Source organism: Eleginops maclovinus, chromosome 4, assembly GCF_036324505.1.
Source record: "Eleginops maclovinus isolate JMC-PN-2008 ecotype Puerto Natales chromosome 4, JC_Emac_rtc_rv5, whole genome shotgun sequence".
Lineage (NCBI taxonomy): Eukaryota > Metazoa > Chordata > Actinopteri > Perciformes > Eleginopidae > Eleginops > Eleginops maclovinus.
In genome coordinates, this window is record NC_086352.1 from 15,091,144 (window position 1) to 15,118,617 (window position 27,474).

Sequence of the window (27,474 nt, forward strand, 5' to 3'; positions counted from 1 at the left end):
ATGCAGATGAAATCTCTAAAATATTAACTACTTGACCTTTGAGTTTAGATCTTCTTTACAACTTGATCAGGGTTTCCTCAGAGTTCACCAAGTAAATGATAGACTTCGTATGATATTTCGATTTCAATATAACTCAATTTAATACCTGTTTTTTGTTCATACCCTGTAAATACTTACTAGAAATATTTATATCAAAACAGACCCTTACCTTTTACGCATCTTAGCTATAGATGTATACTATCTAAATTCAAAAACATATCTATTTAATTATAACTGCATATAGCAGTATTTGAAGTATCATGTAAATGCTTTTATTACTTCTCAAGACCTTCATACAAAGTATCAACCAGTTATGGATATTATGATGTACAATGATGACACACGAAATTGAAACATGGATTATTATAATATCACTTTATTTGAAAGAAGTTAAACCTGTACCGAATCAATATGATTCCCCATTCAAATAAACAATCAAACGGAAATTGTGTTCACGGGTGTGTGTTGACATTCAGAGCCACTGCTCATACCCTGAAACTGGTACAAGACTATTCCTGAGGTGTCTTGTTAACTTCAGCAGTTTGATGGAAGGCTTCTGCCACCAGCTACACTTACTAACTTCTATTGAGCAGTAAGGTCCCGAGGGGAAATTATAGATGATCCCAACAGCAATCTTTCACCCAAAGCACTCAGTCAGGTGTTTTCATGTTTTACTCAAATGTTCTGGTAAAGCTGTAAATCCCAGTCTTTCCGGCTGATAACAAGTCAAATGTGTTAGGGAGGTTGAATAGAGAAGTAAGCTTTGCATCTTAACCATATCATTGTTGATATATGCACAACATTTAAAATAACCTTGCTTTTCAAACAATTTCAAAATGATGTATAGCACATGACACTTAGACCTCAATTCTTAATTACCAATATAATCCACACTCCACTGAATTTTCAAAAAGACAGAAGTTGTCATCCTTCCTCCGCCTTGACACGAGATTAGGGGAGGCCTGTTACACAGTGTCATGCTTTATTCAGTGTCTCACTATCTCACTCCTTCAAACTGGTAGTGGCAGTGTTAAAGTTGCATTGAAATGTCCTTCAGAGCTCCTCTCTTGGCCCTTCTTTCAGCCTCTTTTTCATCTCTTTGGCATGCTGCTTGCTGAGTTCCCGCTTATTCAGTCTCTAGGGAATGGTGAAGAATCAAAGATAACAATGAATGAACAAAGCTCAATAGTCAGATTTTCTGATGCTGGTCATTCACAAAGTACACAAAGATAACTGACATACCTCTTGCTTCATGCAGTGACGCATGGCACGGTCCATATCGTTACACGTTCCAAAGAACTTCATGACATTGTGCTAAGGGTACGACAAGAAACCAGATTTCCATTGTTTTGTTTTCAGTGTATTGAAACATGCAGCAAAACATTATTTAGGAGCGTGACTTACCTCTTTGTGGCACTGCCTCAGAAGAGTTATGAGTTGATTACACTCATCACTGTGCAGGTGAGGTGACAGGTCAGGGTGCATGCTGAGTTAAGGGCTTACTGTGTCACTTCGACAACACTGAAAATCCACAAACAAGAGCAGCACTGATTTACAATTACACCAGGATGTACTGTTATCACGGTCAGAGAGCTCATTTGGCAGCAGCACAATAGCAGGTTTACCATTAAACACATTCTTGCTTCATGCTCTACTCTCTTTTACCATTAGATAAGAATATGCTTAACATACTAAGGTTTCAACTCATGGTTTTATTCATTAATAACTTTGTATTTTATAATTGTATTTCATTGACTGTGACTATTGTATAAAGTGTGAAAGTTCTGTCAATTTGATGAATTCTCCAAAGTGTATGTTTTGCCCGGCAACAAACCAAAAGCCAAGCATAGTCAATTCCAAATGTACAATGATATAACAGCATCTGGAATTCAAAAATTGACCAAACAATTAATCTATTTAACAAGTTGTGATTGTTTCTGTGCCACTTTCCAACATGTCATCTCAGCATTATTATACTTAGGTAAAAGGACATGTTGTTTTCTAAAGGATACTAACGCCTCCCCATCCCTCTCCTTCCTGAGCTGTCATTGTGATGCTGACTTTTCCAGTGGACACTCAGCTGCAGACACACACACACACACACACACACACACACACACACACAAACACACACACACACACACACACACACACACACACACACACACACAGAGGGAGAATATTCAACAATGTAACTACCTGCATTCACCCTGAAACCTATTGAATCATGTTAACAATTCAGCCTTCACTCGAACAGACTAGGAGGTGTTTGTAGTTTCTCTCACATGTCATGCTACATCATGTCTACTGGTTTATTTTAAGCTATTTGAAAACATGGTGCCGGCTGAGTGTAAAGGTGATACCCTTACCAGTGGGGAGAGTGTATCATCTGAGAAGTCCCAGAAAACGCTGGTGAATTATCACGTTAGCTAACTGCTAGGCCTCTGCTAACATTAACCGGTTGTAAACACAGCATAAACCCAATCAACCACTGAAGATATACATATGGTGTTGGTCTTCCGTAGAATGAAAACGAAGATTACTACAATATGAGATGACTATATTAGCCTTGAAAATGTCTGACACGAAGTTAACCTACAAAAACAGCAAGAACTTGAAGGACGTCTGTCTGCAACCACGCTTTTGGTTTTCGTAAGTGTTTGGTACAAGGGAATTGAGTGACGTTGCTATACAGCGATTTAGCGTCAGCCTTTTTACTCAAAGCACCAATAGCATGCGTTCATCTCATAAAAGGCGGGACATCTTCTGACGGAAGTTCAAAGACGAAACAAGATATTTCCCCGCAACGTACTTCCGCTTTTACTTATGGATATTACTACCAAAAAACGCTCTCTGTGTTTTGCTTATAATGCTGTTGTAAAAAACAACAACAACAACAAAACACACAGTGTTTCCTGTCTTATTCTATTTAAAGGTCATGTACTGGTTAATGCAATGACACCACTGCTTTATGTTCTTGTTTCCACCTTACAGTGTTGTTTTGGGTTTAACAAAACATATTAGGAGATGGTTCGTTTCCAGTCCAGGTCCAAAATTATCTTACCTTACTTTACCCATAAGGGTGAGTGAACTGCACTGGACATTAATGAGAATTGGAGGAAAAGAGTAGCAGTAGAGCTAGCAGTGGATAATAGTGTTAGAGAACCCCTGCAACTGTCAAATAAAAAGGGTACAGTCCCAGGTACAACATATTTTAGGGAAATGTACCACTATATATATTTTAATTTATATTTACTTGTTACTTTCAATTCAAATTGTTAAAGAATAGTTTATTTCCATCTTAACTTCTTAAACAGAAACTGTTTAAATTACCAATTATTTACAAGAAAATCCAACATTTTAGAGAAGTCAATGAAAATGAAAACAGATGTGTGTATCACAACAACTATGCGTTTCTTCTTCCACCCTCCTATTAATAAGGTCTATTATGACCATTTGGAAGTAACGTGACTACATGTTTAGGAACTGCTTTTTAAAATCAGAATAAACTAGTTAAAACTAACGCTACCAAGATCAGGTACACACGCAACATATTAAATCAATATGTAGACATTGGTCAGTATAAGCACTGTTAAGTCATGACTTGCGAAACTTGCAGAGCCAGTTGATTAATTGCTTTTAAACTTGTACTTGCACCTTAATTGGTAAAGAAGTATTTAACTAGCCATTGACAATGTGTAGTAATATTGTAGGGATGCATGCATACATTTTCCGCCGTTTGCAGATGTTCCCAATTGTGGGTAATATTATTAAATATTAGTCGTGTCAAAGTGGCAGCAGCATCGGCAGTAATAAGAGCAATACCACTCCGAAACAACAGAGGGCGCTAAAGGGAGTACGTGGAGTTTTCTGGCCATATCCGATTGGTCCATACGTATTTTCGTTGGTAGGCGGTTTGTTTGGATTGTTATTCTGCCACACTGCAAGGTGAACCGAGCCAACCTTTTAATTGTTCAATAAAACTGCTGGTATCATACCACTATTATCTGGGGAAGGATGGATGAATCTACGAAACGCCTAGTGCAGCGACTTATGAGACGGATACCGTCTAAAATGCTGAAAATAACGCTGGAGAAGTGGGGCCGTTTGACTGAGAAACAGCAGCGGGAGATCGAGGCCGTGCAGTCAAAACGGGCGTTAACGGAACATCTACTTTCATTTTGCGAGGTAAACAGTCCATAGGCTGTGAAAATACATGCTGAAGTCGTATCTCACAAAAACTGACTGTTTAAAGTGACTCATTTGGAGATAAACAGGCATTAATTTCGCTTTTGTCTGTACAGAAAAACGAGTTAGGGGTCAAACGCCTCACAGAACTCGAGATGATACGTAAGTAAATTGTCTATCTACTGCCTATCTAATTTAGGTTAAAGTACTACCAATGCCAATCCTGTAACGCTTCATGTGCCCGTTTTGTCATTGTCTCTAGATATTATTGACAATCCAAACCAAGAGATGTGGTATGCCTTCAGACTTTCTGACCCTGAAGGTAATACTTATTAGTACTATGGAGGGCTAAACGTCATTGCCATAAAGTAACTTTACTTTAAATAATTTACTTTCAAACCCGTATTGTCCATTTATTAATTTCCCTTTTTCACAGATGATGCTCGCTCTGTAGATTTGATGCAGTTCAAGGAACAATTCAAATCTCACATAAGAGAACTTGTGAGCCAGGTAAGTCCAATATTCCTCCTCACACAGCAAAGTCTTTTAAACTATATAGTTTCAACATTGAAAGATAACACTGTTAAAATCATTTATTTACAGTATGCTTTAAACACTGCATTCCAGGTGTCTGTCAAAATAAGAAAGCACACAGATGAAGCCGTTTGGATTCGGATTGCATGGGGAGACACCTACTCTTGCCCCAACCATCTTAAACCAACATATGTTGTTCACAATCTTCAAACACCGTATGTCTTTGTGACCAGTCTGACTTCAAAGAAAAAGCTCATGTTATCTCAGGTAAGGGTTCACTTTTATATAGTTTGTTACCAGGTTGTTGTTTCTTTTGTCTTTCCATTCCTGTTTAACAGATCAATGTACTTTGCAGGCCTTGGTTCTGTCCACCCGATATCAGTCTTTAAAGGATGCAAACCTCAGTGGCCGGAAACTCACTGCCATTAGGGACCTGCTGATGAGGCAGTATCAACAGGTTAGGTCTTTTTCAACTGCACACACACACACACACACACACACACACACACACACACACTAGGGCTGTCAACGAATATTCTAAATTCGAATGTATGTCGAATAGTTTTTAAAAACAGACCTTTGAAGGCTGTGCTTTGCGAGTAGGCGCGCTGCCTGAGGGGTCAGGGACAGGTCACAGAAGTCGCACTGTCTGGCACAGTGTCACTGCTGAAAGTTGACTTACGTGGAAGATGGCAGAAAGTGCAGAGCCCAACTCGACCGCAGCAGAGAAATTGATTTTAACCCCAAGAAATCTAAAAAGCCCTGTCTGGAAATACTTCGGATTTTGGTCGGTAGACGGTAAAATTGTGGAGCCTCGAGATAAAGTAGTATGCAAGCTATGTCAGCTACAGTTAGCTTATCCTTCGACCACTAGCAACATGAGGTCACATCTTGATAATTTGCACCCAAATGAGCATGGCATAACATGTGGAACTCCAGCTAAACAGCCACAAGCTCTTTGTCTGCAGCACGACAAGAGGCCTGCACGCAGAAATTAATTTTGTTCATATGTAAGGACATGAGACTGATCAGTGTCGTTGATGGGACAGGCTTCAGGGAGTTCTGTCAAGAACTGGAACCAAGGTACCGTACTGCAGGCGACAGAAAGAGTGCGTGCGAGTGAGCGAGCGAGAGTGAGGTCTTGGCCATTAGTTCATTTACTTATTTTTGTGTAGGTAATATGTTGTCAAATATGTTTAAACTTAAATAAACTACCTATACAAGTAGTTATGTCTCGTTGTATTAGTTTGTCCTGTTATTGACATAATGCGCAAATACCATTCGAATAGTTCAAATATAGGTATTTTTTGTAGGGAATATTCAAACGTCATTTGTGAGCAATTTTAACAGCCCTAACACACACACACCATAAAAAGCTCTCTAGGCCCTGTCGAATAATTACTTTTTAGCATCCAAGTGTCTAGAAGTGTCCTGACACTGAACTCTTCCAAAATGTAGCTAATGAATAGTTTATGAATTCAGTGTACACTTATCTTTATTATCTTATCAACATTGTTGATACCTAATACTCCAAATGGAATGTTTAAAGTGCATCCTTTTTGTTGATGTTTTTTTTAGATATTAATAACACTGAACTTTAATAATCCTTACTTTGAAAAGCATCACACTCCAGTTTCCTATTTAGATATTTGCCATTAAATTGTCAATGATGTTGTTGAACTAATTCCTTGTTCAAGTCTACCTATTGCACTTACATATTTTGCGGATTCACAATACTTTCCGTATTCAGTGATTTAAAAAAATAGTTTGAATATCCATTTGCTGTAAATCTACCATTTATTTTACTGTCGGAATTGTCATGCAATGAGTACCACTGTACAGGAAAATAGTTTTTCAGTTGTTTGTTTTGTTCCTTTTTAGGTGTTTCCCACCAAGTATCCCAGCCCTCTCACAGAAAGAAATCAAACAGTCACAAGTATGTTAATCAAATGATCATGTCTAAAAGCCAGTTTTTCATATGATGTTGCACATAATTTAACATTAAGTGTTTTAGCTATGTGTATTTGGCATTAACATGTACTTCTGGTAGACTTTTGCAATGTGATTTTAGTTATTTGGTTTTTATTTTGTTTACAGACCCACACATCGAAAGAGAACAGGCGAAGCCTGCAGAACGCAGACTACAGTTGGCCTGTGAGGCCTTTGGTGTTGGGATGTTACCTCAGCTACAGTCTGCAGTTTACAAGGTATCCTGAGGCATACTTTGTGTATTGAAATACTGAGCTTCATCTTTAATAGCTAAGTGTCAAAGTCTAAGAAACAAAAGGCATACATGGCACAGAGTCACCCTCACTCTGTGTGGTAATCATCTAATTTATGCTCTGAACTTTTCTCAGCTGGAGACAAAACTCAGAGACCACACCGACAGAACCATGAGGGAGCGAGAGGAGCCCTTCAGATGTGTTGTCAAATTTGCCAGCACAAACCTCCTGGAGTCACTCAAGAATTGTGCATCTTCAGGTACTTTTTAGTCACAGCCATTTATATTTTAAAACGTAAAAGATACTTAGATTGTGAAATAAAGAACGATTGAATGTTTCATAATTCTGAAATTTCCATAAATTACCACATGGGGGCGCATAAACACATGTTGAATTATCCCCCCTGTTCTGCTCTTGTAACATTATCATTAGTTTCTTGGTCAGTGCATTCAAAGAGTTTTTCTTAAATCAGGCAAAATAATTTAAGGTCTGTTTTTTTGTGTTTTTTTTCAGGAATTGCCTCCACCCCAGTCACACCTCTGCTTTCATCTATACCCCTTAAGGGAAAGAATTATTTTGTCATCACAGAAAATGGACCTGGTCCTTCCTCACAAATGTCCTAAACACAGAACTGATGCGTGACAGGACCTTCACGTAAAGGGGTCACAGCATGGTTGCCATGTCTGGTCAACCCAGGGTTTGACTTTTATTGTTTTATAATCAATCTCCTTGTTCAAGAGCAGCTGCCCGTCCAATTTCTCTAGCACTCAATGTACCCTTTATTACCCAGTTGCAAATATCTCAGTAGTGGACAACAGATAATTGTTATTTTATTTGTTTGTGTGTTTTTTTAATGTATGTCCATGTTAGAGGGTTCATTTAAGCTCCATTGTCTCAGCACAAACTATTTAAAGGATAGTTTCAGACTTTTTAAAGTGTCTTAAAACTGTACTTGCATTCCCATATTTGCATAGAAGAGTAACTGGATTCTCCTGTGCAAATCGGTTCTTCTCAACACAACTACCCTTTAAGAGATAGAGTATAAACTGCCCAAAGCTGACATGAGTTAGCCATGTCAATTGTGTATTTTCCAAAGTTATAGTATGTGTTGCTAAAACACCCCACTGTTAAATCGAATTTCTAGAAATGCCTAGAAGGTTTTCATGTGAGGTCAAACTTTAACCAACAGTTTTGATTGAAATAAAGAGTTATAGCTTATAGAAAAGATTCACTTCCAGTGCTTCAACCATTCAAAGGTTCAAAGGTTTTATTTGTCATATGCACAGCAGATACAGCATATATGTTGGCAATGGAAATCTTATATCCCAGGCTCCTCCAACAATTCAACATACACAGTGCAAATAAGATAAATAAAATAATGCAAACAATTAGACAAGAATAAAATGTATAACATATGTGTACTATAAACAGATGTGAGTAGATATTCACAGAGCTCAGGAGTTCAGCAGTCTTATAGCCTGTGGTATAAAACTCCCCGAGTCTGGTGGTATAAAACTGTCCCCGAGTCTGGTGGTATAAAACTGTCCCTGAGTCTGGTGGTATTGGTCCGGATGCTGCGGTACCGTTTGCCAGGCGGCAGCAGACGGAACAGATCGTTGCTAGCGTGATCGGGGTCCTTTAATATCATATTGTGTGTAAGGTACAGCAATACTATAGTACACTAGTCATATATATATTTAGGGAGTCAGCCACATGAGAAAACTAGTCTGAAGGTTTACTTGTTTCTTGAAAACCGGAAGTACGTCATTAGACCGGGTGTGACGTATGATCAGCTGGTTCAGTCGTTCTAAGAGTGCGAGGGTTGGAAAGCTGAGGGAAGGCATGCCAATGTTAATTCAATGCTGCTGCTGGAGGTCTATGCTGAAAACAAACAGACTGGCAACATAGCAACATGGCTGCTTCTGCGTCGAGCAGAGCGAATAACAGAGATAACGCTACTAAAGACAGTCCGAAATACCATGAAGAGTCTCAGTCGCAGTCACGGGAAATAATCAAACCTACCATCACGGAGCTGACCAAAGAAGTGAGGACGAACATCCTCTGCACCGTTGAAGGATGTGGCAAGATCCTCCCAAACACACCTGCATTGAACATGCATCTTGTTAAGTCACACAGAATAAAGGTAAACGCTTACTTAAACCTGGTTGATGCTTAACGTTAGCCTTGCACGTAACGGCAATGCTAACTTAGCTAACTCATTCTCGTGAAAACGCTGTCAACAAACAAGAAAACGCAAGTCATGCACAGCAAGTTAATTTAAGCTGACGTGACGAACGATAGTGATGCTTGTTGAACACGAAGTTATGGCTAAGCGTTTGGTACAAGTTCACTTAGTGATTCTCCATGACAGTTGGGTTTAGCGAGGTAGCTACATAGTAAAGCTAACGTGTGTCATCAATTAATTATTACGGTCGCGTGTTCTGATTGGTGCTGAACTGACCGTGTCAACATGCTTTACACGGCTAACATTACATCCTAACAACTAATGGACTGTAGTTGTGGAAAGGAATTTGGGGAGCATTTTATTGGTTTGGCTAAAGAGTGTGTAAAGGGAATTGTCTTTAGGGAGTCTCTTTACATTTCGAAATACGATCATAGAAGTACTATTGATTTTCTGAGTATAAACATTCTACTACCAGTACTTAACAGACAGCAAAGTAGAGGAAGTCACTGCATTTTGACCAAAGTCTACTTTTGACCCTGGCTCTTTTGTCCTCACTGACCATGGCTTTTCGTGGGAGGCAGTTATTCACTGTTTCCCCTCCGTGAATGAAGTTCTTTGCTGGAAAAGGCTGCCTTTTTTTTAGTAGACTAACCCCTTTGTATCTGTAAACGATATTTTGAATGAGATTTCAGAAGTAGTTAATTTAGCCAAGCTGAAAAGGTGTTTTTAAATTCCTGATTTTGTGTTTTGGTCAAACATTTGAGGTATCATTTGGCTATTTAATTGCAATTTAAATGTAAGCCCTCTTCACTCAAATGCCTGAATATTACTGCTGTAGACGAACCTTTTAAGAGCTAAAGTGGACTTTAAAAATCCAAATGTACTTGTCCTTCATGTGTATTAATCTCTTTAAAAATGAGCCCCACTCTCTTTTCTAAGACTGGGCTTTATAGAAATGTAAAGAAATAATGCATATTATTTGAACTCCACAGCTATGTACAACTCACGTCAGCAGTATCAAAGATGTACTGTTTGACATGATGACGATGTTACCAAATGTTTAAAAAAAACCTCTGTATTCCTCCCTAATGAAGAAGAAGACATAGAAGAAGACATACTTTTATTAATCCCTTACAGGGAAATTGCTTTCTCTACTCTGTTGTGTTGACACACATTAAACACACAGAGGATATACATGCACAAACACAGAGGAAATACATGCACACACAACCACATGCAGAGGAGAGGTGGCAGAGCAGAGAGGCAGCCAGGTACCCGGCGCCAAGGGAGCAGATAGAGGTTAGGTGCTTGGCTCAAGGGCACCTCGGCAGTGGCCTAGGAGGAGAACTGGCACCTCTCCAGCTACCAGCTCACTCCATATTCTTTTTGGTCCGATAGGGACGTGAACCGGCGACCCTTCCATGCATAGTTCTTTGAAGTCAGACTGCAAAAATGATGTGTGGGGCATCATATCTGTTTTTATTAACGCCACTTTAACACCGCTTTAGCTCTACTGCATCATTACACAGAAGTAATACATATTTGCTGATCATTATTCCTGGTTCTTACAGATCGTGAACACAAATAAACTTCAGACCAACTCATTCAGCCAGCCCAGTGTGGACACCTTTTCTCAGTTTGATGTGACCGTTTTGTGCTTGAATATTGGCCTTCTCATCTATATCACCTACTTTGGCAGCAGGGAGAAGCAGAATTACCCTATTACTCTGACGCCGTTTTGAAAAGTCTCCCAGAAATAAGAAATATACCAAGGCTATGGCCACATAAAAGGCTGTGTACTGACCCCTTTGTGTCAAGACATGCAACTTATAACCAGTGGGTGTGCTTTTTTCTGTAATGAGTAACATTTGCTTGACTTTTCTACAATGATATACAATATGGTAACATCTGCTTTAGTCTGCCTTGGGACAGGAAACTATTACATCCCATACTGCTCATTAGTTTTGTTTGTCAGTTATGTAAAGCAGAGCCGAACAATGTGATTTCTTAAAAAGGTTATTTTAATTCACATAGCGTATTTAGCTACACTTAGGAAGGAAAGAAGAAAGGGAATGTGCAACAATCTCTTTTATTTATATTTGTACAAACATTTCAGAATTTGAGGTATACAGTGTAGTTTGCGTTGTGTGCCTTTCACATCAGTTACAGTAAGATATATTAAGTAAAACCTCAGTTTTTCGGCTATAGTCTTTGTCAGTCACAAGGTTCACCTGTTAGATTGACAACTTTGCACCTTGCTCAAGCTCTTAGAATAACTCCAAAGCATTGACAAGCTTTCTGTTGGTTGCTTGTATTTATAGTGTTCAAGGAATTCATTGAGACTGTGACACTGTAAGCCATGGTGATTAATGGCATGATACAAACATCCCAAATGCAAATATTTCTCTGACTCTCCTCTCTCTTTGTCTTTTACCCACTTCGTCACCGTCAGGATGGTATTGTCAATCCTACGGTCAGGAAAGACATGAAGGGCTCTCAGAAGCTCTACTGCTGTCCAATTGAGGGTTGTCCCAGGGGGCCGAACAGACCCTTCTCCCAGTTCTCCCTTGTTAAACAAGTAAGCCTTTTCTCCAAGGATATGTTTTCCTATCCATGCAAGTAATATAACAAAAATGATGAGGTTTCCCTCGAGCACTTTTGTAACTTACTACTTTAAATGGTGTCTGAGAGAAATAGTATAACATCGACTACATTGGTCTAACAGCCTTAATAAGTTTGCAAATTTAAATTCTAATAATTGTATTAATAATGTATCTTATTAAAGATTAAGCGGCCCTGCACCTACAACATTAAATAAGCGTTACAGCTTTCAACAATAAAGGGATAGTAAATGCATAAACAATTGTAATATGAGAACATAAAATATTAAGCAGAATATTCTAAGAGTACTGTTCCTTCTGGTACTTGAATTATATTTAGATTATACTTTGGTTCTCTTGAATAACATTTCAAATGCAGGATTTAAACCTGTAACACATTCTACTCCACTGGTATTACTACTTGTTTACTGCTTAGTACAAAAATGTTACACAATTACATTGTACAGGAACAAATTCTTCCTGGTAATATTTATATATCCCCAAATACTTTTCTACTGCCATATGTTGATCAAAACTAACTGATGTTAGCATTATTTATCAGCATACGTAATATCCTCTTAGATATTTGACCAATTCTGGCTGAGACCATCTGTTACTTACCGTTAAAATCAAGTTACCTTCGAGATTAAATAAAAAGCAGTTGTATGCTTCTTGCTAATTTATCTGTTTCATTGTAGCACTTCATGAAGATGCATGCAGAGAAGAAACACAAGTGTTTTAAATGCAACAATGGCTACAGCACTGAGTGGGATCTCAAGAGGCACATAGAAGACTGTGGGAAGACCTACCACTGTACCTGTGGCTGCCCCTATGCTAGCAGAGCTGCACTACTCTCCCACATCTACAGGACAGGACACGAGATTCCTACCGAACACAGGCATGTACCTGCATGGCTTGGACTGATGTATATTGAAAACTTTAAAAATAGATATGGCTAAATATTAATTTGGCTGGCTTTCTCTCCATCTGTTTACTTCACAGAATTCCTCCAGTAAAAAAGCGAAAGATGGAGAAACTGTTACGTGGCTCTGAAAAGGTAAAGATGAACGCGTCGACCTGCCAGATCATGGCAGTGAGTCAAGACCTGACAGAGACTGCCCTTCCTTCTGATACAACCATCTGTATCCCAGACTCAGTGAATCAGAGCTTAAACCCCCATAAGAGCCTTCAGAAGATGCTCCTCCCAAAGCCCAAGATGGCTCTGGTCAGTGTTCCTGTGATGCACCTGGCCCACCTGCCTGTCCTCCTTCCGTCTGCAGAAGGCGGCGCTCTGAGGTCTGTTGTGCTGGCAGTGGACAGCCACGGCTCTGTTAGCACCCTTCACCTTCTGTCACAGCCCACGGGTGCCGTCGTGCCCCAAATTGATGCTAAGAGTCTGTGTTTCAAAAATAGCATGCCCGTGTCCCGCTCCAGCCTTGGGCCTATTAGCACAGGGGTACAGGTCAGACTGGACCCTGCAGGCACAGATGACTCAGCTAGCCTGGCAGGACATCGAGGAAGAAGCACCTCTACCAACATTCAGACGGACAAATCATACTTGTCGAAAATGCCAACAGGAGTAGGGGTTGGTGAGGGACTGGCATTGTGCTCTGTGGGCGAGTCCTCTGTGTCATCCTGCTCCCAAACAGACATCAGCGTAAGTGCCCAAGTCCTCCTGCCAGTCAGTGTTGAGACACAGACATTCTCCTCCCGGGCCAGAGCCACATCTTCTATCGCAGCTCAGACAGACAGCCAGTGCGTGAGTCAAATTCCTTTCTCGTCCTCATCTCTGCCCCCATACAAAACCAGGCAGACGCAGACATGTTTTTCTGTGCCACAACCAGAGGAGAAGATGCAGGACCAGGCTATCATGTGCTCTGACCTATTCGATAGCGTCTCCACTCAGACCGCTCTGGAGATAGACGACACCCTCACTGCTGCAGGAGGTGGTATGTGTTTTGGGGTGCAGACTGATGAGCTCAACTCAAATAATATGGCAGATAACCAGACCCAAACAATGACCTTGTTAAATGACCTGGAAAATATTCTGTCCGACAGCATGTCAGGCCACCAGGTGCTTTCTGTGGCGTCTGCAGGCTGTGGAGCAGGTCTAGGATCTGTTCAGGAGCAACACACTGGCATTGACTTTGACTTTGAAGAGTTTCTTAACGCAGTACACATCCAGACACAGACAGAGGAGAGTGAGCTGGGGGGACTGGGTGGTGACACGCCACTGGAGTCTCTGGACATCCAGACCCAGACTGACTTCCTCCTGATGGATGAACTGGACCAAAGTGAGGGACCAAGTCGGACCCAGGCCAGTGACCTGGAGCTATTTGATACTCAAACTCAGACTGACCTCAATTTCCTGTTGAACGCCGGAAGCCACATGCCCCTGAGCAGCATCTTACGACATTCAAGCTTTTCCATGAGCACTGAGTCTTCAGATACAGAAACACAGACAGATATCCCTTCATTCGCAACAGGTCTCTCTGCTCCGACTCCTATGAGTCAGGGTGAGCAGGCCCGGCTGCTGAACAGCACAGAGACACAGACAGTGACCAGCCAGTCAGACAGCCTGGGAAACCTCTTCCTTACTAGCAATGAAACACAAACAGTCATGGATGACTTTTTGTCAGCAGACCTGGCGTGGAATATGGAGTCTCATTTCAGCTCTGTTGAAACCCAGACATGTGAGGAGCTCTATGCTCTCCTGCAGCAGCCGGAGAAACCCAACAGCTGAAGCCCTCTTAGTGAAGCTGCCTTTGCAGTACAGGTCTCTCAGGCCGTTCTGTTCCTGTAAGAGGAATCAGCCCAGCTGTCCTCCAGCAGACCACAGTCTTAGCAGTTAGCAGTCTGCGAAAATGTCTTTGAACATTCCACTGTAGACATCTTGTCCAGAGCCTCCAGGTGTACATCCTGACAACTCTCCTGCACTTTATTAGCTCAATGGGCATGATTTGATAGCTCCTGTAACAGTTTACATATTTATTTGCACATAAAGTAACATATTATTTGTGTCTTCTTTGATATGCCAGTTAACTTTTATGTTTCAGTGTATAACCAGTCAGATTTTCACTCTATGGTCTTACTCGCAGTTTAAAAATGACTCGTGTCATCAATGTTAGATCTGCACTTCGAAGGGATATTCTCTTTAGCCGTGCGTGACTGTCAAGAAAACTGGCTTATATAAAAGTATCGACAGCGTTCAGATGTGCATTTACTGCATTAAAACTCTTTCATCTCAGCTGTACAGCAAACAACATTTTGCATTTAGTTTACAAAATGCGCATGAAGCCTTTAGTTAGTCAGCACAGTAACATCCTAGATCTATTCTCAGCCTGCTCCCTTGTTGATGTTGGTTCATTAGTTGCAGCAAGACTAATAACATCTGAATAACATACTGTGAGCTTTACAGCCAGTGGAAAACTTGACTAGATAGATAGATAGAAGATAGAATCGGAGGATGAAACCCTCTTTATTTGTCACATACACACACAGTGAAATTGGTCCTCTGCATTTAACCCATCCTAGTACTAGGAGCAGTGGGCAGCTATCATTCAGTGCCCGGGGAGCAATGGGGAGGAGGGATTGGAGGTGTCCGGTGCCTTGCTCAAGGGCAGGTGAACTGGGATCTCTCCAAGTAGGTCCACTTTCCATATTTCAAGTCTGTTCGGGGACTTGAACAGGTGACCCTACGATTCCCAGTCCAAGCCCCTACCGACTGAGCCACTGCTGGACTAGGTTTATGTTTTCCAAAACAAAACCCCATAAAGCCTTCCACCCTGAACAAGGCATCGCTAAAAGCTGTTAAGATGCATCTCTGAAACACACCATTACTCATGCAGGTGTGGCACAAGTGAAACGTAATTGTTTATCCTATTGTTGCACACTTTTCATTGAAATGTGATTGTGAAGTTCGATGTTGTGTAAGCTGTCAAATCAGTAAGCAGACTCGGCAGTCATCGTCTTTGACTTATTCATTAGCTAGCTGTAAGAGTATACAGTGGCAGTGCTGTGTTACTGTACAGAAACACATAGTGGATTAGAGCAAGGATTAGCGCAGAGCTATTGTATGTTTTCACAACCTGATTTTGACTGAAAAGATCCCTGTTGAATATATTCCATCATCAGATGTTCAACCCTAAACAATCAGAGCAGTATTTCAAGTTATTGCTATTTTTTTCTCATGTTACTGTTGCACTAAGTTACCTCACTAAACACAGACCCCACGTGTAGACTGTGTTGTACTGACGAAACATAATGCTATAGGCCTTGGTTATTTGTTAATTCTGTTATGTTGGTGCCTTAACCCAAGTACTAACTTTAGTTCTGTTACAGACGATTTGCTGCTTCAAAATAATTTATATTTATTAATGCTACTTGTTTTGCAAAGGTATCGCACTCAAAAGTTGTCCTTATTTTGTTCCTTTGCATGTTTAATCTATTCTGTATTGGTATTTTTATCATGTTTGCATGAAATATCAGACTGTCCCTACTCTTTCTCCGTAGTTGATATGGAAAGATTTGTGTTTTGTCTCTTGAAAATAATGCTATTCAGCATTTAATTTAACATAGTTTGCTCAAGGCCATCTGACTGCTTGTTATTGGTGAGTTGTTCATTTGTTTTTGGTTTAACTGAAGAATGTACAGAACATACACTGCCTAAGTAAAACATGCTCCTTTTTTTTGTTGCACACAACAAATGGTTTAAGGATCATTTCCCTGTGTTGATAAGGATTTTTACCCTATCCTACATTTCAAATGTCTTGTGTTGAGTTAAATACTTTGTGGTTCCTGAATGCAAATACAGCTGCTCCCTGCTGGTTTAGCGGCACAGGGTAATGCCTTGCTTTAATACAGATCTCTGTAGAAGCCTTGTCAGTCTCAAGTGTCTGTTACAGTGCTTTATTTTCTCTGTAGGAAGTGCATGCCGATATTTTCCCAGCACAAAAATATTTGTCTAAGCGGAATTTACGTTTCTGTTGCCTATATGTGTAGTGCTAATGGTTGCCTTGATTAATTGTTGATGCTACACTACAGATGTTCTAAATAAAATGCTGGAAAGTGTACATTGTGGTACTTATGACTTTTTTTATAAGACAAAGGTGGAAGAGGAAAACAATTGCAATCGTCCAGGATCAGTACAAACACTTTCACTCACCCATATCAGTCGGCTTGTTTGCTAAACCTTCACCTTTTTTTTTGTTTAGCACGGTACAAAAACAAACTGATGTTGTGATATGTGTGCAATACATTTTGCTTCCCTGTACTTAACTGAAATGTAATATTTTTTCCTTGATCTTTTCTCCTTGAGTCCAGGCTTGTGCAACTCCTTACAAATGTTTAAAGTCACAATTTAATTTCGCATGCACATTTAGGTTCGACAAAAGTTTGGTCTAGTAAGTTAACGCCGCAGGTCTTTGTATTATAAAACAATACCACTGAGTGGATTGTGGATCGCGTTTTATTTAACAGGGCAGCTATACAACGAGGTAGTAAAAAACAAAAACAAAGTGACAAGATCATCCCAGTTGTAAATCATGTTGCAGTAATTGGCTGTCCTTTGGAGACCAACGTGACATACTGTAGTCTGATTATGGATCCAGCATAGTGCAGCACTGATAACCCGTGTATTACATAACCCAGATTCCATCCACAATTACCAGGAATCCTAACACACAGACTGTTATAAAACTAAATACAATCACATTTGATAGAGCACATGCAGTTTGGCAACGGGTTATATCATCATCATCACAAAAAGTCCAAAGCTACTGTGTCACAGTTTGCTGGTTTTGACCTAGGTGGCTGAGGATGAAATAGTAGAAAGTCTGAAACAAACACACTGCCATGTTTCGTATGAAGTAGTTACACAGTTGCTAGGTAACTAGAATGGCTTAATGAGCACTTATGGGAACTGTTCAGGACAAAATAAAGGTCTAAAGCACATAACAAGCTTAACATTTAAAGGCGTGGGCCTTTTGCTGATCTCTCATGCCAATGTTACCTATGACTGCACTTTTTGTTTTCCCTACCCATAGCTGTTTCCTCTATCTTTTAAAAAATCATCCAAATTATTTTCAGAATAATTGACTGTCTTCTGTATTGATAGTATGTTGTACTACATTCCCTGCAATGAGTTTGATGTCTCATACCTTGATATATATTCCTAAAATGTTGATGTGAACATTGTATGTGGTGGTGAGGCTAAAACATGCATGATACACATTAGATAAGACGGGTTGTTTTTACTTGATTAGACCTGAATTGCACATTACATACACACAGTCTTGCCAGTGTGCATATGGGCTTGTGCACCTGCAGTACCTGGGTGGAGGGCCTTTGTGAGGCTCTTTCCCATTGAGTAGCTAGTGCGGTGCGCTGTGTCAGGTTTGGAAGACACCGGTACTTGATACCTCCTGGGGATAGAGACACTCACAGCAGAGAACAAGTGGGGTTTGTGCTGACATGTCCGGTACTTGGAGGTCAGCGCTGCAGAGTTAGCAGGAAGCTCAGGGTTAGCCACACGGTCCATTCTTGATCGACTTGTCCCGCTTCTCTTATCAAACATCGAAAAGTTTTCCTCTGTGATTTCTCCTTCTGGGGCCTTCTTGCAACTGCAGGTCCGGCCACTGACTTTTGGAGAATTCAGATGTGGTGATATAATGGGTGGTAAAAATGTGAAGTTTTTAATGGGAACCACCATATTGTTTGGCCTTTGTCTGTGTTTTTGAGGCTTAGTGTGCCTGTTCTCCGGGTGTTTTGAGGGTAGATGGTGATGCTGCATAGGGGTCTCTCTGCGCCTCCCTTCCTTTTCTGTCATCTCTTTGTGTAAGAAATTAGACATAGTGTCCTGCATTGCATTGGGGACAGGCCAATCTGAAGCGTCTTTCTGCAGAGCTGAAGCAGCAGTGTTAATCCAGTATCCCGTAGGCTGATGCGTGTGTAGGTTTAATGACATGGACTTCTTAATGCTGTTATGCAGGCCCTCTTCAGACTCACAGCGTTGCTCAGCAATGCGGGCTGAGCTGTCCTCTTTAGGGTTTGTTGGGTCAACATACAAGGGGGTCGGGGTTTCAGCCTCCTTATGCTTCGGTTTCTTGTAGCTCTTCTGATTCAAAAGTATGCAGCTCAGTGGAGCAACTCTGGCCCAACCATGAACCTGTTTTCAAATGACATATAATAATAATATGAAACAACTGTTTTGATACGTTTAAACTGAAAACCAACAAAGTTAGATTGCAAAGTCCAATTTAAAAGTACAGTCGTGGAAATGATGCTAATATTGTTACCTAATACCTATTTGTATTACATAAGAATGTCATGAAAAAAGTCTCTATAAGGGATACATCAACATGTGGAACCATACTGAATCAGAAATTTAAGTAAAGGTTTTATAAAATAGCTCTCTTGTTTTAACGTCATTTTGACTCCAAACTGTGTTACAAAACACTTACTCATGATCAACATACACTGTAAGTACAACGTAATTCACTAAATCAGATTTAGGCAGGCAGTAAAAAAAGGTTTGCAGTAATAAGATACCTACAGCTTCTTCCCAACCGGAGTAACAATGATACTCATGGGGCTCCAGTTCGTTCATGAAGAACTCTTCACTCAAATCTAGAAGGGCATCAGCATGTCTCCTTTCTGGTGTCTGCTCGCCCACTGCCTCCCCCTGTGTTGAAAGATCCTTGTCTGATCCATTCACGGATGTGGTATCCACTTCTTTTATAGTCGACATTATGTAATTAACTCATGGGATTCATGGTGATATCTAGACAGAGAGAGAGAGAGAGAGAAAAGTAAAAAAAAAACAACAACAAGGAACGAGCTGGCTTGAAATGCTGGCTACATTTAGATGTCAAGTTACACTTTATACTTATTTTGTTTTAAACCGCACTCACCAAAAGGAAGAACTCTGAAGTCCTAGTTGCACTTTAAGCGCATTTCTATAAGTATTCCAATAGCAGAAAGCACCATTCACAAATAACTGTCGTGGTGATCTATCTTTCCGGTCCACAGAGTTTTCCCAAACACAAGTGCAGAGGCTCTGAATGCCTTTGCAGACGAGCTGCAACCACGTCGTCCTAGCAACCCGTAGAGGCTGCTCGGGGAAGATGTGACGTAGAGAAAAGGGGAGGGCTGCTGAACCCCATTCTGATAAATGATTACTTCCATGTAAAGCCAAAACTATGCAGTTATACTGTACCCCCCGCCATCTGGTGGTGCACGAAGCAGTATAATACATTATAGTAACATCTAATCTAAGATTTATGTTCGGAGGCTGCTCGTGAATGAAATTGTCTTCACATCACAAAACATGCAAAAACTCAATTAACTGTACTAAATGAGAGTTATTTTTTATTTTCTGTCGACATTTGGGTCTCTCATGTTACAATTTTAAAAAGGAAGAAGTTACTGGCTTGTGAAGGAGGAAACCATAGTGGTAAATTGCAACGTTCACTTCTGCACGTAGAGCAACAGACGTCAAAGTGCTTTACGCAGGGCTTACGTCACTGATAGAGAACCACATCATATTAAATACAGGAAGCGAGTGTCGCTGCCGAAAGGAAAGTAGTAGGCTGTTATCTTTTTATTATGTATTTTTAATGCGGGGCAAGCTATGGCATATATTCTTTACACACTTAAAATAAAAGATCTGCAGGAGCTTGAGTCGCACTTTGTTGGTGCACGCACTGTGAAGGCTTGGTTTATTGGTCCAGAGCTGCACGGTGTCGAACTCTGACGCAGCCGGAGCACCTATCCGCGAGGGGGACACTGACACCTGACAGCTCCATCTCTCCACACGCCGGTCTTTTTATCACGACCACTTTGGATCTGCAGTGCAGAAACTGTGTTTTATGGAAGCAGAGTCTGTGCATCCTGTCGTGGTCATGCTGCCCCCAAAGAACTGCCTGCCGAGGAACTACAGCTGCATAGCCGGACTGTTTGGAAGCCTGGCAGCGGCAAACCCGCGGCTTGATGATGGGGAAGATTTTGACATGATCAACGATAACTGTCTACCTACCGAGAGCCCGGTGGTGGAAGAGAGACCACGGGGAAGAGAGATCTGCCTGAAGCCTCCACAGAGTCCAAATCTGCGTCGGAGATGCAAGTCTCTGCCCACACCCACAGAGAGGGCCAAGTTAGAGATCTCCCGCAGCCGGAGTCCAACCAGTCAGAAAAAGGTTCGGTTCGCCGACTCCCTGGGCTTGGAGCTCATTTCAGTCAAGCATTTCGATGATACAGATGAGCCAGATGTGCCTGAGCGCATTTTGGCCAAATTACCCAAAGGACACCTGCACCTTACTCATTTGGACACAAAGTTCCCACGTACTCCTGCGCAGCCTGTGTTCATGGAGTTGCAATTCACCAACCCAGGCACACTACCCGACTTTGAGCTGAGAGTGAGGGAGGTGAGAGTCTTGTTAGAGACAGTGGAGGCAGATGAATACAACCTTTCCGGGGTTGTGCGCGTGTTAAACCTGGCTTTTGAAAAGAGCGTCTCTTTGCGGTATTCCCTTAACAACTGGATAACATTTATGGACAGTCTGGCTTCCTACGTCCCTGAGTCAAGCAACGGCGACACCGATAAGTTCCGTTTCAAGATCGTCATGCCTACTTACCTAGACAACGGAGGCACGTTTCAGTTTGCAATTAAATACTGCGTCGGAGGACAAGAGTTCTGGGACAATAATAATGGGAACAACTACAAAGTGCGGCGTCACCGGCTCAAGATGTCCCCTCCACGAGAATGGGAGAATGGATGGATTCATTTTATTTGAGCTTTGTTGTCTTAAGTGGCACACTGCGTGCGTAATTTGCGCGTATCTGATCCGTGGAAACCTTAAGTATGACTGTAGCTCTAAAATGTTTTTTTTTTTCTGCCATTGCCAGCTACATGCTGTGACACTCAAAATTCTACCACAATAATTCAAATTTTAGTCCCGCTGCGAAGACTACAGCATAAGCCTTTGATAGGTGCCTGGGGATGCTCTTTGATAATTTGCCTTGATGCCAGGGCTCTCTGTATAGCTTGGTGCCCTTTGGGAGGGCATGTCCACGTTATGTAATATAGAAACACGTGCCACGGAAAAACGTGCCAGGCAATGCCGAGTCAAGGCATCGCTGTTCCTGTTAGGAGAAGCTGTGAAATGGTTGGTGGCACGGAGCTGTTTGAGTTAGTTTGCTTTGCATGCGCGCGTGCATTCATAACGGATTGATGAGAAGCAGAAAGCATCGCATCTTGGCTGATATGGATGCCAAGATAACCTAGTGCATACTCCTTCATTCTCCTGCAGGCTGGGAGAAACACACCCACAATGTCTTACTTGACAGACAGAAAGAAGTGGCATGTTGTTTGATTGAAACATTCAATGTATAATTTCCCACCGTCATGCCATGGAAAAATGCCTTATTTTAAGCCGTGATTTGGGAAGTTGTGCATTGAATATTGTACAGTATTTTCTTCATCAGGCTTGAAAGCATTAGATTACATTTTAAAATAAGGCCCTTCAGGCACTGGGAATCATTCAGTGTCCATATGCCTGTAGGCTTTCAATCCAGGGACACCATACTTAGTCATAAACCAGCAGCATTTGCATCTATCCAACACCCAACTTTTTTTTTCTCCCAGATTCCGAAAATCAAGACACCCTTACCAAAGTTCAAGACTATTAAAAAGTTTTCTTTAATGATTAAACCCTTTACAGTATTCCATCAAATCATAAAAGCTGTGTTTATAAAGGATGCATTTCAGTTATCTCATGCTGTACTGTGATCAGAATGAAACACTTGATTGTGGTTTTTGTACCACCAAGAAAAAAAAGTAGCAATGTTTGCAATGTCAAATTTACCTCATTACTAGCAGACCTTTCTCTTGTACTTCAGGTAGACCGTTTTAAAACAGATGTTATTTTCACAGGAATTATTTTACAATGGATGCATTCAATCAGAACAAAAATTATTGCTAATTTGCCGATTCAAAACACAATGTGTAATCATTTTTAATGTTCTTGATCGTACTGTGTAACTCTGTTTTCTTCAGGCAGTGTTGTTTATAGACAAAGTAGCTATTGCACGGATGGCTGTATTTATAGGGCTTTAAAGGAACATGATAATATCCTCATTCGCCACTGTGCAAGAATAGAGCAGCTCCTTAAACCCCAAATATTTTTAACCTCCTGAGCCTCATATTTCCATCGTTAGATGACAAACTGTAATCACATTACTTAATTTACAAACCATATGCATAGATTGATGTTAAACAACAAGTCTGATATCTTCATACAACAGCTTATGCGACATCCATACATTTTATATCGGGTAATCTTCCAAACCATTTGTGATAATGTACTCTGTGGCAAACAGGCTATAATATGTCACAGTCATATAAGTTGATTTGAAAATATAAATATTCATCATGCTGTTTTTCAGGTGTATGATATTAACATTTTTAGTGTAGAACCCGTGATCTCAGTTCAGCAAGTAGAGAAACAACAGACGGGATGCTTTTAATTCCAGTGCTCTGACTGTAATCTGAACAACACTTTGTCCAGTGTTTACATCATTGTGGTGTCAGAGGGAAGCTTTCCTTTAATGAGGCCATCATGTTGGGATGTGGATAAAGACTCTTCCTGTAACCACTTAGTTTTTTGGAGCAGGTCCACTGTGTTTCCATCAGTGGTGTTTGTCTATAAATCCAACACTGTTTCTAAAGCTATACCTGATGTTGTTAGAATAGTTTTGCTGAAGTGAGAGATGGCCAGCACTGAGCTCATATTTGCTCACTCTGCTTTTATCACATGTAGACCTGCTTTTTAAAATTTGTTTATTTAAATACACTGTGGATATAAAGATCTGGCCTCGGCAGATCTTACTGTGCTATATTTTTTAATCAGTCTGTATTTGCTTATTGTCTGCTTTGGCCTGTGTAAACTTTGTTCAAGCATTGATGCTGTGCAATACCAGAAAGCATTAATTATCCAGTCTGACGTGGGTACTGAGATGCATCAATACCAATTAATTACTGCCAAAACAGATTGTGTTTTTTAGGTTTTAACATTGGGTTTTAACAAGTCCTGAAAATATTTGCTCTGCCAATCAGTTTGAGATTACTTGACATAGATGACTGTCAGAATATGATGCTTTCTCCATTTTTCATCACATGTGACTCCAAAAGTGTGGAAACTGTAGGATAGCGGTGTCCAGTTTTAGCCTGGTTTCTCCCACACTGCTGTTGTTATTGGTGCATCCCTACCATAAAGTAAATGAAGGGCTTCTGGTCTAATTAAATGTTCACCTCAATGTCAACGTAACATTTTGCATCAGATCTCACTGATATTTAAATATGTATGTAAATGTGTTGATGTTTCATATTGAATGTCTTCCTGTTATTATTCTATGTTGTGTGTATTTTGAAGCATTTGAAAGCAGTATTGAGGGAAGCGAGAGGTACAAGTCTGTGAAGTTGGAAAATAACATATGAGCCCAACCAAATTCCTAAAGCACACTTACTGTTAGATTGAATTATCTAACCTTTCTTTAATATAAGTTAAAATAAAGCTCTTGTAATATTGGTTTTACCAATAACTGCAATAATTTGTCTCAAAAGGATGTTGCAATATATCAGAAGGATATTGCAGAATTTCCCTAAATAGGTTCCAAAATGTGAGCAGTGTATCTGAATGAAATGAATACTTCGGAAACCCATGTGCACAAATATAGGTGTACAATGCCTTATTAAAACGTTTACTGAGAGACATGAAGCCAGATGGAAGAATGCAGGTGCTTGGTTGTCAAGGAATAATGTGATTTCTGTTGGGTGGAAACATGTGCAATGTAGACAATGAAAAAGCGACAAATCTGTGCAAGAAACGTAATGGAAGATGTGCTTTGATAGTAGAAACGTTTTGGAATGACTTATGATTGTAGCTGACACTGAGCAGACTTTGTCAAAGCAGGTGCAATGTACTTTGAGTGAGAACAAGGAAAGGATTATGGTTGGAGGTCACTATACATTGTAAATGACATATTCTCCTGTGAATAGCTACTAACCAAGATGTTTTCCATTCTTCTGCTCTTTTCTCTCACTGTGGAAAGCCTAAATCATGTCTGTTTGATTTATAACCACTGTATGACGTTGAATTTATTTCAGTGTTGTTTCAGTTCTGTGTATTCTATGCAACCACTTCTCTTTGTAACAACTGCAGTCATTTGACTGTGTTAATCTATATTGTGAGCTGTTTTTTTATTTGATCTCTTGCAGTGAACTTTAACATTAACCATGTTTGCATGAACAGCTGTGACACATTTATTTACATTTAATGTTTAGTTTTTTAATGTTACCTATATTTTGTTATACCAATGGTTAATAAAGGCATTTGTGATGGAAACAAATACTCAGCCAGTACTTGGAACTATCTAAATGTTGTCTCAATAGCCTTTATGATATTTCTATCTCCTAATTTTGTTGCTAAATAGTAATCAATAAATCACATCTCTTAGAATCTAGCAAACCGCCACAGTATTTAGTATAATAATTAAAAAATAAGATCTTACAGTATATGTGTTACAATGTGCAGGGCTGTTTCTGCGTGTGTTGCCGAGGTGTGTGGGTATTAGATCAGCTGAGCATCTCATTTGCTGCTGCTGGCGCCCATTCATAAAGCTGCACACTGCAGAGGGCTGCAGCCATCGCCATTGTATCCATGGCTGCAGACATGTCCTTGAATTGATCACAGTCTGACACCACGCCCCCTTTCTGTTGTTGGGATGGGAGGGGTTGGAGCAGGATAGCTGAGCAAATGTGCAATACACAGCATATAAAAGATGGGGGGGAAATGCTCTAAATAACACCATATATTTGACCTTTTTTTTCCTTCAGTATCCCTACCTAAATATTAGTATGCTCTCATGGCTCAAAGAGTAAGTGCATCTATTTAACTGTAGTCAGACTTACAGTTATGTGGTTAGCTTTACTTTAATCAGTTGTTTATATATATTATATCTGAACGTGTTAAGATCTTATATGCTCATGTCAACCAATGCCTTGAGTATGTCCCTCAAGATTCAAAGCTTAGTGTTTCATCTTATATCAATTGCTTTCTGTGTTACTACTATTACTTTACAATCTCTTTACTTAAGCACACACACTCTCTGAATATAGCAAAGACCACTCGCATGTAATAAATATCAAGCAAAGTGGCATTCAATTAGATAAAGCCACAACCTCTAGAGTACATCGACAGCCGCCAACTGTTTCATTAACTGAATTCAATTGCTGATAATGGCTCAGTGATTTAACTGATGGAAAGTGAAGTTTTGTTTTTGGAACGCAATGGATATGTGCTGCATTTGAAGCTTATCTGTGCAAATGTGTATAGGTGTATGCTGTTTAGGGTTCAAGGTTCTAGGGGTTTTATTGTCATATGAACAGATGCTACAGTGCAGATATGGCAATACAAATCTTCCCAAGCTCCTCCAACAATGCAACATAATAAAGGACATAAAACTAATTTAAAAACAAAATAATAAAAATAGTAGAAGAAGAAACAATAGAATAGAATAGAATAGAATAGTGCAGATTATGTCGCAAGACCAATATGCAATTAATGCAGATGAAGTAAACTATATACATGTCAGAAATGAATATAGCAATAAGCTACATAATGCACAAAAGGTTGTAAGTGACCAAGTAAATGCAGGAGTCTATATATTAATATATACCATAACAGAATGTAAAATAAAATACAGTTTATTGTCGTGATTAACATTAAGATAAATACATTTTAAGATGCAAACAGATGAATGCTTTAGGTTTTGGAGGCACTTAACAGAGCTCAGGCATTAAGCAGTATTATGGCCTGGAGGATAAAACTGTCCCCTATGTGTGAGGAAACACAATCCTGCTTAATCTCCGTGTTAACCTAAAGCAGTGATGAGGGATGTGTTGGACCCCCAGTCAGAGGACAACATTGTTTACCTATAGTTGTGTTGAAGGCATCGTGACTGTTTGCAGCTGCTCTGTTTTCCAGCTCAGTGCTTTCAGTAACCAGTCAGTGTGAATCCATGAGGCCGGTCAATAAAAACCTGCTGTGAGATCCCAATCTAATTCTAAGATTAGAGCTACTCAGCAGTTAGCTTGAAGCAGAACATCAAGTAATTCCCCGGAATACAGATGAAGAGAGATTCAAATACCCGCTCTCAGTAAATTGTGACTCAGGGAATGGATTTTCCTGCAATGTGGTAGTTGTGTGTTCTCTTGTGTTTGACTCAGATACATTTAAATTTCAAGTTTCATTTTACAGCATTTTTACATATTTGACTTTTGGAATGAATGTGACTCCAGTCAATCCATATAGATAGGCAAGTGTTTTGTATGCTTGCCTGTGTAAAAACAAGCCGTGGTAATTAGGAAACATTGCTGTGTAACAACAGCTGCTTATGTAACGGCTGTGTCCATGTGATGATGACGTTTTTATTGTTCTCTCCCTCAGGTGTCTGCCTTTATTAAACTGCAACCACAGTGCCATTTTCACCACACCTGCATAGCTTCTCATCCCAAGTGTGTCCTACGGCTCTAAAAATGTGGTCAAGTCGTCGTAACACAAATAGGATTCATGACTTGTAGTTTGAAAAATTAGGGGTTTCATTTAGAGAAATGCTGTGACGTGACATTAATCCTGACTCAGCAGATGCC

The 27,474-nt window shown here is 40.2% G+C and overlaps 5 protein-coding genes across 7 annotated transcripts; 3 read left to right on the top strand and 2 right to left on the bottom strand.

Moving 5' to 3' along the window:
• Positions 1 to 397: 397 nt before the first annotated feature.
• Positions 398 to 2,718, bottom strand: cmc2 (C-x(9)-C motif containing 2). 2 transcript variants are annotated; one of them, XM_063880525.1, is made up of 4 exons: positions 2,639 to 2,718; positions 1,444 to 1,560; positions 1,282 to 1,353; positions 398 to 1,176 (listed from the first exon to the last, which is right to left on the bottom strand). In XM_063880525.1, exons 2-4 carry the CDS (start codon positions 1,522 to 1,524, stop codon positions 1,093 to 1,095), a joined length of 237 nt encoding a protein of 78 aa, XP_063736595.1. In that variant the 5' UTR covers positions 1,525 to 1,560; positions 2,639 to 2,718; the 3' UTR covers positions 398 to 1,092. The 2 variants fall into 2 exon arrangements, with proteins under 2 accessions (XP_063736595.1, XP_063736594.1); XM_063880524.1 differs by having other exon boundaries at positions 2,409 to 2,697.
• Positions 2,719 to 3,918: 1,200 nt separating this feature from the next.
• Positions 3,919 to 8,362, top strand: cenpn (centromere protein N). The gene is made up of 10 exons (XM_063880983.1): positions 3,919 to 4,227; positions 4,344 to 4,389; positions 4,490 to 4,549; positions 4,664 to 4,737; positions 4,855 to 5,028; positions 5,117 to 5,218; positions 6,643 to 6,697; positions 6,859 to 6,968; positions 7,119 to 7,242; positions 7,497 to 8,362. The coding sequence occupies exons 1-10, from the start codon at positions 4,057 to 4,059 to the stop codon at positions 7,604 to 7,606; spliced, it is 1,026 nt and encodes a 341-aa protein (XP_063737053.1). The 5' UTR covers positions 3,919 to 4,056; the 3' UTR covers positions 7,607 to 8,362.
• Positions 8,363 to 8,749: 387 nt separating this feature from the next.
• Positions 8,750 to 16,840, top strand: atmin (ATM interactor). The gene is made up of 4 exons (XM_063880979.1): positions 8,750 to 9,126; positions 11,621 to 11,746; positions 12,467 to 12,666; positions 12,771 to 16,840. Exons 1-4 carry the CDS (start codon positions 8,896 to 8,898, stop codon positions 14,509 to 14,511), a joined length of 2,298 nt encoding a protein of 765 aa, XP_063737049.1. The 5' UTR covers positions 8,750 to 8,895; the 3' UTR covers positions 14,512 to 16,840.
• Positions 16,741 to 21,917, bottom strand: LOC134862881 (uncharacterized). 2 transcript variants are annotated; one of them, XM_063880982.1, is made up of 3 exons: positions 20,803 to 21,917; positions 19,321 to 19,548; positions 16,741 to 18,933 (listed from the first exon to the last, which is right to left on the bottom strand). In XM_063880982.1, exons 2-3 carry the CDS (start codon positions 19,513 to 19,515, stop codon positions 18,046 to 18,048), a joined length of 1,083 nt encoding a protein of 360 aa, XP_063737052.1. In that variant the 5' UTR covers positions 19,516 to 19,548; positions 20,803 to 21,917; the 3' UTR covers positions 16,741 to 18,045. The 2 variants fall into 2 exon arrangements, with proteins under 2 accessions (XP_063737052.1, XP_063737051.1); XM_063880981.1 differs by lacking the exon at positions 20,803 to 21,917 and adding an exon at positions 19,679 to 19,827.
• LOC134862883 (protein phosphatase 1 regulatory subunit 3E) lies at positions 20,325 to 25,172 on the top strand. The gene has a single exon (XM_063880984.1). It carries the CDS (start codon positions 20,636 to 20,638, stop codon positions 21,557 to 21,559), a length of 924 nt encoding a protein of 307 aa, XP_063737054.1. The 5' UTR covers positions 20,325 to 20,635; the 3' UTR covers positions 21,560 to 25,172.
• The last annotated feature ends 2,302 nt before the right edge of the window (positions 25,173 to 27,474 follow it).

Excerpts from the sequence above, each read along its gene's own strand:
- atmin (XM_063880979.1), top strand. The coding sequence starts at position 8,896 with ATGGCTGCTTCTGCGTCGAGCAGAGCGAATAACAGAGATAACGCTACT. Across the intron at positions 9,127-11,620 it reads TTAAGTCACACAGAATAAAG|GATGGTATTGTCAATCCTAC; the intron begins GTAAACGCTTAC and ends CGTCACCGTCAG. Across the intron at positions 12,667-12,770 it reads GAGATTCCTACCGAACACAG|AATTCCTCCAGTAAAAAAGC; the intron begins GCATGTACCTGC and ends TTTACTTCACAG.
- LOC134862881 (XM_063880982.1), bottom strand. The coding sequence starts at position 19,515 with ATGTCGACTATAAAAGAAGTGGATACCACATCCGTGAATGGATCAGAC. Across the intron at positions 18,934-19,320 it reads ACTCCGGTTGGGAAGAAGCT|GTTCATGGTTGGGCCAGAGT; the intron begins GTAGGTATCTTA and ends ATTTGAAAACAG.
- cenpn (XM_063880983.1), top strand. The coding sequence starts at position 4,057 with ATGGATGAATCTACGAAACGCCTAGTGCAGCGACTTATGAGACGGATA. Across the intron at positions 4,550-4,663 it reads CAGACTTTCTGACCCTGAAG|ATGATGCTCGCTCTGTAGAT; the intron begins GTAATACTTATT and ends CCTTTTTCACAG. Across the intron at positions 6,969-7,118 it reads TACAGTCTGCAGTTTACAAG|CTGGAGACAAAACTCAGAGA; the intron begins GTATCCTGAGGC and ends AACTTTTCTCAG.
- LOC134862883 (XM_063880984.1), top strand. The coding sequence starts at position 20,636 with ATGGAAGCAGAGTCTGTGCATCCTGTCGTGGTCATGCTGCCCCCAAAG.
- cmc2 (XM_063880525.1), bottom strand. The coding sequence starts at position 1,524 with ATGCACCCTGACCTGTCACCTCACCTGCACAGTGATGAGTGTAATCAA. Across the intron at positions 1,354-1,443 it reads TGAGGCAGTGCCACAAAGAG|CACAATGTCATGAAGTTCTT; the intron begins GTAAGTCACGCT and ends TCGTACCCTTAG. Across the intron at positions 1,177-1,281 it reads GTCACTGCATGAAGCAAGAG|AGACTGAATAAGCGGGAACT; the intron begins GTATGTCAGTTA and ends ACCATTCCCTAG.